General features: G+C 35.3%; 1 protein-coding gene across 2 annotated transcripts in view; it reads left to right on the forward strand.

Annotated features, from left to right (window-relative positions):
- Window positions 1-5,081: 5,081 nt before the first annotated feature.
- Window positions 5,082-14,402, forward strand: part of LAMA2 (laminin subunit alpha 2) — a 275,996-nt gene continuing 266,675 nt past the window's right edge. For both annotated transcript variants that reach the window (XM_017829004.1, XM_017828999.1), the window contains exons 1-2: window positions 5,082-5,248; window positions 9,339-9,451. In XM_017829004.1, coding sequence (XP_017684493.1) covers window positions 5,158-5,248; window positions 9,339-9,451 — 204 coding nt within the window. In that variant the 5' untranslated portion in view covers window positions 5,082-5,157. The remainder of the gene's footprint in view (window positions 5,249-9,338; window positions 9,452-14,402) is intronic.

Here is a 14,402-nt window from a genome sequence, read left to right on the forward strand (position 1 = left end):
TAATATTGGCAAAAATATTAGTTTCATTAGCAATGCCGCACAAAATTAAGTTTACATATTCTACTGGATTTTGGATGGACCTTGATGTAGGGATATATGTGCTACCAGCCTTAGTAAGAAACAACTACAGGTATCTATCAATGACAATATTGAGAAAAAATGTGAAAGAAGAGAAAGAGTACAGTGATGCCTCCCTGGGTAAAACCCAGTGATTTAGGGATATTCTGAACTGACAACTGAATACAAGCCCTTCATGTTTAACATCCCCAGATGAACCCTTGTTCTTTGTATTAATCTAATTGGGTTTTAATCCATTCCTGCTTTTGGAATAAAAATATTTTATTGTATAATTTATTCATGTATTCTAGAATTTATTTGCTGTCACGCTGAAAAGAAGTTCCATTTATAAATAGGAAAAAAGTCCCAATCAGCGAAGAAAAATTCTGTATGATAAATTGACTCAGCATCTCCAATTTGTGTTAGAAGGACAATGAAACTTGCCATGTTCACTTCCAAATGTTTACTTAGTAAAGCCATTCATGATTTTATATGCAGTTACATAATTTTATACATCTCCAAATCAGTTTGTTTTCCAGTAGAAAACTCATAGGCTATTCATGCCCACATTGAGAAGCTGTGATCATCACACTTTTCTTCATTGTTTTAACTCTACCATGTCCTTTTGGAGATGAGAGATAAGGAATACCATACAGCATTTGAGTTGTCAGTACAAATGGATTTATGCAGTAATGTAATGACATTTTGTTTCTATTCCTTGAGCTAATATTTTCATTGAAATATCAATAATAATTCTTTCAGGGCTGGTAATAGCTAGTGCAGAGCCTATAATATTTTCCCCCTGTGTATTAATTTCTATTCCACGATTTCATCTGCCATTTTGTTGCCTAGACACTAATGGTGAAATTTTTCTACCATTCTTTGTGGTCTATCCTTATTTTAATTTTTGGGAATAATTTTTACCATCCATAAACAATCATCTTACTTTTTATCCTCTTTTCTAAGTAACTTATGTAACTTTTGAACAAAACAGGATTCAGCAAAGATTGCTGTGGTTTTCCACTGTTATTCTCCATTTTCCTTTTTGATGTCACGAGAGCTCATTCCCTCATATGTGGTGATAGCTTATTTCCTTTAATGGCCTTTGTGGAATGTTGTAAAAATCTGTTTCTTAATCTAAATGTGCTGAACTCAGTGAATCAATTATATGCTTACCAATGCCTAAAGACAACTTTGGTATTCATAAGGGATGACTTGTGAGGCATCTGTAAAACAATTAAGATCCCAAGCAGCCACAATTTTTATCTTTAAGATAGGTATCTAAATGTGCTTTGATCCAGAATCCATTTTAAGAAAAATATAACGTATTTAGCAGCTTGGTGCCACACCTGACTTAACTAGAACAGTGGCAGTGTAAAACTTGTATACATTGGAGTTTGTAAGCAAGAAAATTCTGCTGATTTGCTGGTTTTCATTTTTAGCAGTTTTTTCTAAAACTATTTCTGTTGACAATATGTGCTAAACTTATCACCTGTAATTCTCTAGTGAACTGAGCACCATGCTTAATTACCTGTGAATGGTACACTACTTGAAATAATTTGATTAATTTCTGTGTTATTTGCCTTTCGTAGTTTAATCACCTGTCAATACTGAACAAGCTTTCTATCGGGCTTCCACTAAAAGCTTCATGGAATATGTTCCATGCTTAAAAACCAAAATGTAAAGCAGAAAGATGGCCATGCCTATGTCATAGATGAGAATCAGAGACTGTTTTTCTCTTCACACATCAATAGTCCTTTGAAAATCAGAAACTGAACCAAAGCTACTCAAACCACTGTTTACAAGCCAATATTTTCTACCTATTTCCTCCATGTAATTGTTAGAATTTTGTTATTTTAACAGGTAGAAATGAATGCTAATCTGTTTTATACTGGTGCCACAAAAAAGGGAAAAGATTGATGTAGCTGGCAGCTGAAGGGAGTAGAATTTCTTTACTTGCACTTGAGCTACAAAAGATAGAGATAATATGTTGGTGACTCAGAGCATTTTATCCAGTCTTTGCACTGGAGCAAATGATTACAAAAGGAATTTGGCAATAAAGAAAGAACTCTGTAATTTTGGCAGATCATGTTTTTGGAAGTGTTTAATAGAAGGATGCCCATAAAATTCAAGGTGGGATTGATAACAACGAACTTTATAATTTAGTGAGAAATTAAATTTAGGATGCACAACACTAGTACACCAGATTTTAAATATTTCTTATGTATGATTATTTTAATAAAAAGCAAAGCAAAATTGTCTAAAAAAATAATAACTGTGCTATCTATAGCTCTCTTGTCTTTTTACTGGGGGTTTGTGATCGGATAGATAAGAATCTCAGAAAATGGTAACTGGATTTACTGACATAATGAACATACACATTTTTATTTCATATTCTAGAGGCCTTGAATATTATAGATAAATAATAATAAACTAATAAATACCTAATAAAATAATGATTCAAGACAATGTTTTCATCATCTGTATTGCTAGAATCTCATTTCTGTGTTGTGAAACTACTAGAACTCAGTATTGCTTCCTCCACTCCATCCGGCTTGCACATCAAATGTTTTTTTTTTTTTTTAAAGCAAAGCCTTATTTTTGGCTGTACGAAGCCGTATTATGGAATCATAGAATATCTTGAGTTGAAAGGGACCTGTAAGATCCATTGAGCCCAACTCCCTGCTCCTTGGAAATAAAGATTATTCAAGAAAAGTTCAGATATGTAGTTGTTAATTGTCATTTTTAGCTTGTTAAGATCCCAAGTCTGAGGAATTCATCAATACCAAATGTGAAGTGCTGGGTGCAATGTGCATCTTTTGCTCTCTTCCTGTCATCTGAGCCTGCAGGGAATTCAGTGTGGTGCACTTCTCTGTGAGGTGCTGGCATCTTGACATGGGCTCTTCAGTGAAATACCCAATACTTGTTTTGTTGCCTGTGTTGGTACTGATTATGGGCAAGGCTGTTTTGGTAGCTTTGCCCTATGCTGCTCTGTACATTTAAGAGATGACCTGAGGGCGAAGTTATGTTCTGATTGATGAGTTCCTTAAGTACTCTTTGTTTACTTACATGTCTTACACTTAAAGTTTGAGATAAAACTTAGAGCAATGGTATGATTTTTGATAGGCATATAACAGGTAATATTTTTATAGCTGTGTGAATCTGAATGCTTTTTGGCTGCTCTCTTTCAGCCATTCCACTGTCTTTTGAAGGATTTATTCTCCTGATGCCATGTGCTGCGATTTCTTTTCATGTAGGATCATTTTGTCCTTTTTATGAGGTTTGTTTCTGAGGGCTTAAGATACTTAACTCCAAACCAAATTCCAGACTCTGTGTTAACAGTAAATGATTACTGGCTTCTACACTATTAACTTTGTACAGCCTAAAAAGAGAATAATGAGACTGTAAGTCAACATAGGAAGTTTCACAGCTATTAATTTATCTACTCTCCTAATGCTTACACAGGCTTTTACTATATGCCTCCATTGTAGAAGGCAGCAAATATCACTGAATGCAGTGAATAAAAATGCAAGAACAACTGTACAGATTTTAAAATGTGATGAAAATGAGCTGTAATCTATACAGAAGGGGCAAACTACTTGATCAATAAAATCTCAAGTACTGATTGACTATACAAATTGAACGGGTTAGTAACTAATTGGTTCTCTTTCTCAAGCAGTGTATTTACACATGGTTTTAAAGTGAACAGGAAAGTCAAAGAGCTGTACCATGACCAGCCAAGCTTGGTAATTAAATGGCATACAGGTTAATTGCAGAGACAAGCAGTAGACTGTCTGAACAAGGAGTCAGTTAAAGAGTGTTGTCCATTTGTGGAGGACGAAAAGGAATGCCATTATACAGGGAGCTTTATCAGAGTACAATAATTACCAATTCAATTTTTATTAAAGCCTTATTTTAAGGTTATAATAGTAAAATAGGGTTAGAAGCTGAATGAATTGCAGAGGAGTGGGTTTTGGGCCAGTATAAATTATCATAAAGTAAATCTGAAGGTGGTCTCAAACATCTGTACATTAGCCTTTTCTTTTGCTTTTTTTATTGTATTTTTTTTTTTTTTGGTTTAACCTGTAGCCAGGACAAATTATGCTTTTGAAGATGCAAAACTGATTGATTTAATATGAGGTGCTAATGTATGCATTCAACACATCATGTTAATTTGTCTACATGGAGAAATTTTATTATGGCTCAAAGATTTTGATCAGTACTTAGTAGGAAGGAGAGTAGCCCACCTTAATGAATGTTCTTTGTATGGTTTATGATCTTTATAGCTTATTGCTACATAGAACTTGGCTCAGCAGAGCATTCAGACATGTGCTTAAGTGCTGTGCTGAATGAGAGTTATAGTACATCACTCAGCATGTGCACCTGGAAAAATAACAATAATGCTACCATAAAAGATATGATGTCGTATATATTATTCTCTTCTTGAGGAAAGGGAAACATGGCATATGCTATTCATGTTGCTGAATGAATTACTCAGCTGCTCTGATGACAAAGGTGCCTATGAGGTCCTATGAGCAGAACAGTAATACAGTGTAATACAAGTGCTGCACACTCTAAAGGAAAAACTTTTGAATGCATGTAAGCAGAAAAGAAAATGATGTAGAGTTTTCCTAGGTATTTTGTGTACAGTGTTACAATATCCAGTTGGGTAGGAACACAAGGTTTGTTTATGAAAAATAAAGTTTTATGATGCTTTGTATGTTTCTACACTTTACTTTCCTCTTTGGCATCATGCTGTTGTTTAAGATATAACCAGAAGGTACCAATTCGAATTTTAGAAGAATGAGGAGAAAACCATCAGTCTAATATCTAATGACTGATGACTAAATTCTGGATGCACATCCAAAGTTGTTCTTCATTATTTCCATAGTTGTTAAAAACTAAACCTTTTGCTTTAACGTCATAACAGGTGTTACGTTCATTCATGATTATTCTGCTAAGTTCACCTTGGTTTTACCTCTGTTGCTTTTGTTTATGATTTTATTTTATTTTTTTGCAGGACTGTTTCCTGCAGTGCTGAACCTAGCCAGTAATGCTCTCATCACAACCAATGCTACCTGTGGAGAAAAGGGGCGAGAAATGTACTGCAAACTCGTTGAACATGTACCTGGACAGCCTGCAAGGAACCCTCAGTGCCGTATTTGTGATCAAAGGAGCAGGGTTCCACATCGTATGTGTGCCATTTTCATTTTGTTCCTTTAAAAAGATTTTTTTCCAAAGGGTGTAGATACTCAGGAAGCAAAACTGTAGTTCACCAGCCCAATTGCTGTGAAATGTGGGTCTCTTTTTAAGTCAGGTTACCCATCTCTCCCAAAGGTATTTCAAAATCTATATCTGATGTAGATACTCCTCACACTGAACTTTCTGATTCAGGTACTGAAAAGCAGAGCACCTAAATTCAGATTTAGAAAAATTAAGTGTCTACAACTGTTGTTGGATTCTTTTGAAATATACTAATTGTGAATGAAAACCAGGTGACTTTTACCTGCATACATACATGTGGAATTTGAACATTTTGGCCAATCTAAGCAAAATTCTGTAAAATTTTCTGTAAAAAAAATTTACTGAAAATTCAGTAAATTCAGTTTCACTGAGCCAGCAAAAAAAAAAAATAATTATGTAACATTGCTTGGTTTAATGTTTAGTTTAACAGTTTTCAAGTATGAATTTGTTATAATCTACTTCATAGAAGCCTATTTATAGTAGTTGGGAAGATTAGAACTAAGGAAATTTCTTACTCGAGTAATACAAGTTTAATTTCATGTGACCTTGTAGTGGAAGACATGAATAACTTTAACATAGTTATATTTTCATGAGTATATTGGCACAGTAGATGGTAGAGAGTGTAGAGATACTTAAGACAGCTTTTAATGGAGTAGCTAAAATGTTGGAAGAAGCATGGACACAAAAGCATGGAGACAATTATATTTTTTCCTAGTTGTTTCCCTCTAAAATGTAGCTCAGATATATTTACACCTCATGACATTTAAGCAAGTGCTTAAAACCACAGGATAAAGAAAAAAACCCCAAAACCATTTAATCTGTCTGTTAGTTCTAGACAGGATGAGCTATGGCTGTAGCTTTCCAGACAGAAGCTTGTTTGGCTTCTCCTTAGAAACTTCCTCTCATGGACACTCTGCCTAGAGGTATTTTACCTGTTACAAAATGATTTTGTAGTAGTTTATCTGCATCTTCCTTGCAGAAATTCATGTTGCCTATTTCCTAAATTCAGTCAATACAAGGAATGACTTATTTCCTTTTTCTTAACCAAACTATTTTTCTTAGTGTAGAAACTAGATAGAGCAAGACCATCAGCACTCAGCTATCTTTTCTTTCATTCTCCTCATAGGCTGTATTTTCTAGAACTCTTAACTGTGCAAATTGCAGTTCTCTGAATTTTCTCTAGAGTCTTTCATATTTATTAAAATTCACCTGAACTCTTACTAGCTGTGCATAGTAATCTAGATTTGCTTCAGAATGAACAGCATATATTCCTGTTTACGTGTTTTAATTAGACATTTCCCCTTTCTAATGGTGTGACACCACTAGGAAAAGATACAAAGCTAGTTTCCACTACAGTCCTCAGATGCTTTCTTTCCTAATAAATCGCTACGTATCCATTTGCTCCCCATCTTATATTTGCGAAGCTAGTTATAATTGTCCCAGTATAGATTACATTTGTCTGAAGACAGTTGCAACCTATTTTTTCCCCAAGATAGTTTTCCAAGTTTTAATGTCTTCTTTAACTGCAGTTAATGCCACCTTCTGAGATAAGGTCATATGATTTTGTAGCAATATACACATCTAAATATGTTACACTATAGCAGTGTCTCTCACTTGGAGAAGAATTCAGGAGTTTTTGGAAGCATTCCAACTAGTGGAAAGATTGTGCAGTAGACTGTTTCCTTTTTTATAGATGAATATTTAGAGACAGATGCTTTATAGATGAGTATTTAGAGACAAGTTTTTCTCCTAGATCAAGTTTGCTTAATTCAAAACCCAAACCTAAACCAGATATATTACTTTGTCCTGCCTATGATATCAGATAATGTACACTGATGTATGTGTATATACAGACGTACATAATGTGTTTGTGTGTATATAAAAAACCCATCTAAGTGATATATATCTGTGTTTCCCCTTGCTCCTACCCTCTTCTAAACTTCAGTCTGCCCAACTTCATAATAACTGGTCTTTTGTTGACAACCACGTCTCATTTTAAAGTTTCTAAACATTAATTTGGCAAAAAGAAGTGCCTTATTTAAACAGAGAAGGCTTGTTAATAGGAGAACCATGTAATATAACCAGACTTTAAATGATCCCCCTGGAATGTGTGAGTCTGGAGTGCCTCCCCTTAATTACTGTAATAGGAAATGTACAGAAATTCCCTGGTTAATCACATGTGAGTCCAAATTAAAGAGCACAGTTTGATGGGCTCACTCTGTAAGTTCTCCCTCTTGCCATCCATCAGGGAGATTGGTCCTTGAACTGCATTTGCAATCCAGTCCTTTTTATAAATATTATATTTTCCCCTTACCTTTTAAATAAGCAATACATCCCAGCAATTAATCAGTGTTTTCAAATTAATTATGATTAAACTTTCATAATGGTGATTACAGTTAATTGTTGATTCATCTCCCAATCCACCTTCTCATGATATACCTTTGTATCAATTTCATCTGAAGAGACTCAGATTAAAATTTCCAATTAGACAGCTTCTGTCACTATCACTGAGGATCCCTGAGTTTGATTTACAGCTGATTTTTGCTACCACTCATTTAAAGCCAAGATTTGTGAAAATGATCAGAGCTGGGGGAACTGACAACATGTAAAACGTTAGGGTGTGTTTTGCTTTTTTGTTCAATATAAAGCTACCATTAACATCAATTGTAGCACCAGTATTGTAACTTCCAAATGTTGCTGCCCGCTAATGCCGTTGAATAATCTAATATTTAAATGAAATTTTTTTGCATTTTCAATATTGAGGTTCTATACCTTTTCTCACTCCCACAGAGCCCTTCGATTCCATATTTAAATATGGTCAGACATTCTGGCTTTCCTTAATGAGCTAGGACTCCTGTCCTTCACAGGTGATTGCTGTAGCAAAAAAACAGAGACACAAAGGCTATCAATCTGGCTGGTTGATTTAAGTAATAATTAAAATAACAATGAATCAATTCATGAATTATTTATTTGCAGTTCTAGGACTAGCTAGTAATGAAACATATTCCAGTTTTATATCAAGAAAACTTGTCAGTTTAGAAAGTCATCCTTAATAAGAGGGGTTAGGTTTTCTCCTAATATGCTATGTTGTTGCAGACAAAAGTTGCATAGAAGAAACTTACTATATTTCAATTTCCTTTGGGTTATTTTCCTCATAATGTACAGGCTTGCTCTAGACAATTAGAGACTTCAAAATGTAGATCTGTATTTTTTAAAATTCTGATTATGTTATTCTCCGTGTCGTACAGGAGAGAAACACAAATTGTCCACAGAAAGTAGCCCAAAATGTTGAGTGTGATTTTTCTCAGTCTAGATAAAAACAAAATACTATCTAAGCAGACTTTAATAATTTGGAAGATCTTGAAATTTAAGAACAATACAATTCATATCCCTCTTGAGATTCATTTGAGATACTGCAGCAGAATATATGTAGAAATGAAAAGTAAAGCATTGTGGACTTTCGTATGGATTATAACCAAACAAACCTTCTTTATATGCATGTATATGAGTCAGAAAATTTTCCAGTTGAGGAATAAATTCCTCTCTAATGATTTCTGAATTATTTCCTGAATTATTTCCATGTGTGCTTAGAAATGTCTTAGAAGTGCAAGTACCAATATTACTTTAATCTCTGCTTTCCTTGCACACCATATCTCAGGTTTCTGATTTGTTGTTTCTTTTGCAATGTTTTATGACTTTACAATACTTGAAACTTTGGAAGACTGCAGGAAGTGTTCGCTTGATTTAGATGCCTGCATCTTCTGTGGAATCATGAGAGCCTTCTGCTTTTAGATGTTCTGAATCACCTTCTTGTGATTCTTCTTTAGCAAAATTAAACAACATCAGCTGAGTATTCTAGTAATAATAAGCATGACCGGTGCCCCAAGAGTACAAGAAAAATTAATTTATTATTTTTTATTTTAAAGTCCTGCCTCATTAGTTCTGTAATTGTATTAAAATCTAGATTTCAGATCTAAAAATAATTAAATCTTTTAATAATTTTGAAATTTATTTATATATTTCTGCTTTTCTAACAGAACGACACCCAATAACAAATGCAATTGATGGCAAGAACACTTGGTGGCAAAGCCCTAGTATCCAGAACGGAATTGAGTATCATTATGTGACCATTACATTGGACCTCCAACAGGTAGACTTCTGTTTGTTTGTTTGTTTGTTTCTGAAAAGGCTTTCTTGCACAATAGATCACCTGGATTATCTTAATTTTTGCTCTATGTTTCTTTCATACTATGAAGACACGCTCAGCTTCTTTTATAACTTTTTGTTGTTTATATGGATAATTCTGAATGGGTCTGACTGACCCATTCCTTGTAGCATAATGTGCCAAATGAAAATAGTTATTTCATATATATTTTTATGAAGTTGTGCTTCAAATTATTTTAACTATAACATTTTCAGTATTTTTTTCGCAGGAACTTCTGATTTGGCTCCTTAATGACTATTAAAAGATAGTTTTGGGTAAAAGTACTATGAATAAAAGTTTATGTTCAGAATATTATTCTTTCTTGTTTCAGTAACATAATATTATACACTTAAATACACAAAAAATACTAAAAATACTTAAATAGACTAAACATGAGTTGACTATACTAAGGAAACATGTACAGGTGATGGGTTATGTTGAGGGACAACCTGGGTAAAGGGAGGAGTTTGTCTAATGAAGTCCTTAAGTGTCGGTGGAGTCTTGCTTGACAGAGGTAACTATTCAGGATGCAGTAATTTGATGCTTATGAACATGCTACATAAATTCCAAGTATGTAAAACAAGAGGATTTGAGGGTAGATAGAGAATAATTTTATTTTTACTATGTGTTGTGGTTTCAAGCCCAGCTGGAGATTAAGCACCATGCAGCCATTCGCTCAACTCCCCCTGTCTCACCCCACCCCAATGGAATGGGAAGGAGAATCCAAGTAAAACTTGTATGTTGATCTAAGAACAGTTTAGTAAATGGAAATAAAGCTAAATGCAGTAATAGTGGTAAATTATAACAATAATGATAATAAAAAAAGGAAAACAAGTGATACATAATGTAGTTGCTCATCACCCATTGACCAGTGCCAGACTCTCCCTTCCCAAACCCAGATCAACCACCCTTATGGATCTCCCCCCCAGTTTGTATATTGGGCATGACATTCTATGATGTGGAATATCCCTTTGGTCAGTTCAGGTCCTCTGTCCCAGCTCTGCTCCCTTCCAGTTTCTTTTGCATACCTCATCACTGGCAGAACATGAGACAAGAAATAAAAAGTCCTTGACTTAGGATAAATATGACTTAGCAAAAACCCAAAACATCAGTGTATTATCAATGCCATTCTCATTCTGAATCCAAAACACAGCACTGTAACAGCTACTGAGATATTAACTCTACCCTAGCTGAAAACCAGGACACTATAAAAGAAAGATAAATACAGAACAATTACCTGGCACCAAATTTGTTCATCTTGTTATTAAACTTGGAAGTTTTGGTATTCAGTTAAGTCAGTAACAAATTAATCCCCCCTGCTAAAATCTTCTCTAATTTGTGGTTCACACATATTTGTCTTCAACTTGAATCAGAACAGAAAACAGAATGATTTAGTTTGGAAAAGACCTTTAAGTATGAGTCTAGCCATTAACCCAGCACTAAGCCGGTGTCACATCTACACGTCTTTTAATTACTTCCAAGAGAGGTGACTCCACCACTTCCCTGGGCAGCCTGTTCCAGTGCTTGGGAACCATTTCTGTAAAGAAATTTTTCCTAATACTGATTTGAAACCTGGGCAACTTGAGGCTTGTCCTATTTCTTATTCTTTGGGAGAAGAGACTGAACCTCTACCTTTCTACAACCTCTTTTCAGGTAGTTGTAGAGAGTGATAAGGTCCCCCCTTTTTCTTCCGGATGGCTTTCCAGCCACTCCTCCCCAAGCCTGTATTGCTCCATGGGGATGTTATGACACAAGTGCAGGACCTGGCATTTGGTCTTGTTAAACTTCATACAGTTGGCCTCAGCCCATTGATCCAGTCTATACAGATCCCTCTGCAGAGCCTTCCTGCCCTCTAGCAGATCAACACTCCCACCCAACTTGGTGTCACTTGTGAACTGGCCGAGGAAGCACTTGATCCCCTTGTCCAGATCATCAATAAAGGTGTTAAACAGGACTGACCACAGTACTGAGCCATGGGGAACACCGGCCATGACATCCAGTCACTGGCTGGATGTAACACCATTCATCACTACTCTTTGGCCCTGACCATCCAGCCAGTTTTTCACTCAGTGAACAGTTCACCTGTCCAAGGCATGAGCAGCTAGTTTCTCCAGGAGAATACTGTGGGAAACAATGTCATAATCTGTTTTCCAGGTATTAAGAGGAAAGGGGCCCTTTCTCTGGCTCACTGGAGAGAAATTCCCCTTCCTCTGTGGTCTCTTTATGGAAGTCAGTTTTCTATTTCAGTTTATTATTGGTTTATTGATTTCACTTTGAACCTCCCTGTCCGTATCTCCATTCTTTCTCATTTAGCCATACTTAGAGAGGACAAAAGCTATTTATCAACTATAGAGGCTTGAATAAGGCATAGTTTGTTATAAAATAAAAAAAAATTACATGAAAGTCAGGGCACTGAGACATCGATGTGTATCCATACGTACAATTTTGTTGTTAGAGATCAAACTTAACTTAGTCCAGAACTCAGAACTTCAGTAAAGTTAAATAAAGGGTAATGCTTGGATTTCTAGGTTGTTGTCCTGTATTTCTTGTAAAAAATCTCTCAGACAAATTATGTGATGGTAAAATTTCTTGTAAGTACCTTTTATCTGTGACACTGAAGCACTTGGTGGCCAGCAGTCTTTATACCTGGAAGAGCCTTTGAATCCTGGAAGTGTCATTAGCAGTCTGGCTTTGGAACCTCATTGTTACTGGCAGAAATAATCTTGCATCTGTGTCTTTGGCCTTATATATGCAAAAGTATTCAATGTGCATTTCTCATTCAATCCGCAGGGCTAAAACTTTTTACATAAGTTTGAGAGTCAGGTCCTGTGCATTAAAAAGTTTCAGGGTTTTTTTAACATATCTTTTAAATTTTCAGAGTTATTAACTGGTTTGCCTTTACAGCAAGGGACCGTGCCTCTTGTTGGCAATGATCTGTTAGTATGTAAGTAGGACTCCAGCATTAGAACTAAATTACTATCCTTGTTTTTCATCACCCTAGTGATTTTACTCATGTGGTTGTTTAGGGCAGGTCTGCTAAACTAAGGCTCTACAACTTCTGTTTTTTCCCTGCTATGTCAGCATCTAGATTATCATAAGAAATAAGCAAATCCGTGCACTTCTGAAGTTTTACATTTTCTTATATATTAAAAGCTAGGGTCAGTGAGGATATTGAAGAAAAAGTATGGGGTGTTCTGATGTACCTAAAGGACTTCTTTATGTGCCAGTTGACAGCAGCCTGAGAATACTGCACTGTGTGTGGTGTGGGTTTGGAGGGTTTTTTTACTGTTTTTTTAAAATGAGACAAGGATCAAGTATGATCCTGTTTCTTTCACATGTTCTCTTACTGCTCGAAGAAAACTTGGCAGTCCTTTTGCTGTTCTAAAGCTTCTGAAGCACCTTCTCTTAGGGCCATTCATTTGTTATTGGCTGGAATAGGAGCAGAGTTTAGGTTTCTGTGGATGTCAGAGAGATGGGATAAGACCCTGTGTCACTAATGCTGTCTGGCACACTCTTTATGATCTCAGTAACACATGTAGTTAGGAATGCACACTGTGTTACTCACCACCATACATAAACAGAACAACAGTTTTGTTCACCAAAATGTAGTAAAAGGTCTATTGGGATTTGCATGGCTTTTAGACTGGCCTGTAAGAAATAAGAGTTGTTTGGGTTTTGAGAAATATTAGGAGTTTTTGTTTGCTTTTTCGGGAATTTTGTAGACATAGCATTATAGACTCTATTAAAGTAACTGGTAAAATATGAAATTTCTCTTTCAGTTAGTGTCTTGTGTAGTACCCACTATGAATGGTGAAGGTCACCAGTGAGACCTCACTTAAAAGAAATTCTATTCTTTACGTTTGGTTTTTAGGAGATTCAGTAATTGCTATGTTTGTGTTGATAAATTCTTGCTTTAAGTATAAAAATGCTTAACTTCTTTTTGTGAGATAGAAATAACAAATGATGAAACCACAAGTAATGGATTGAAAATTGCAGGAATGCATTAGTTTTTATGTTATTGCTAGTAATTATGATAGTACATGGAATGCTTTTAGCAATCCTAATTTCATGAAAAAATAGGAAAATAATTACAATTTCCTCATTTATATAATGCTTGGCTTTTTGGGGCAGTGACATTTTTTTTACTGTATTGTGCAGTGTAGCCGTATAAAAATGATGTATACTATTTAGCAATAACTAATAAACTAGAAGAAGTAAAATATATTTAATGTTAGAAAGAGCCAAAATATTATTAGTCAGGTTGGGGAAAATGCAGTATTTTTTATTCTTTTCTCTCAATAGTTGCAGCTTACCTTAATACTTTTAAAGAGCTTTTATCTATAATGGAGGCTAGGTTTCTAAATCATTGAAGTATGCTTGAAATTTGTACCCCATCTATTATAAAAATAGGAGTTGAAAACTAGAACTGTTTGGTTCTGAGCATCTTTGCTAATTTGCTCTTAACCCTTCACTTTTCCCACTTTTTAACCATTATGACAATCCTTATGTATTTTACAAGAATATTATGGAACTGCATTCATACCTGTAAATGTGGAATTATTTTTTACAATGCTTTTCATCCAGAAAGTGCATAGGAGGTCAAAATGTGAGTACAGATTTATTTGGGAGTTGCTTACATGAATTTAAATGAAGGTTAGAGTGACAGGTTGAGCTACCCTGGTTACTGAAACTGCAGATCCGAGTTTGGAAGGGTGGGTTCGTGGATATGCGAGGTTGTTGCACCTATGGAGCACTACAGATTACCAAGAGAAGCTGTCTGCTGTTCTGCAGCTCTTAGTCCTGCTTGTTGGTAGTCTATGTCTGTCTGTTTTACCTTAAGAGTGGTGGGCAGTTCAAGTGCCCACCAGAAGTAATTCAGGTCCAGTGGGTGCAATGT

The sequence above is a fragment of the Lepidothrix coronata genome, unplaced genomic scaffold (assembly GCF_001604755.1).
Source record: "Lepidothrix coronata isolate B3197 unplaced genomic scaffold, Lepidothrix_coronata-1.0 Scaffold5, whole genome shotgun sequence".
Lineage (NCBI taxonomy): Eukaryota > Metazoa > Chordata > Aves > Passeriformes > Pipridae > Lepidothrix > Lepidothrix coronata.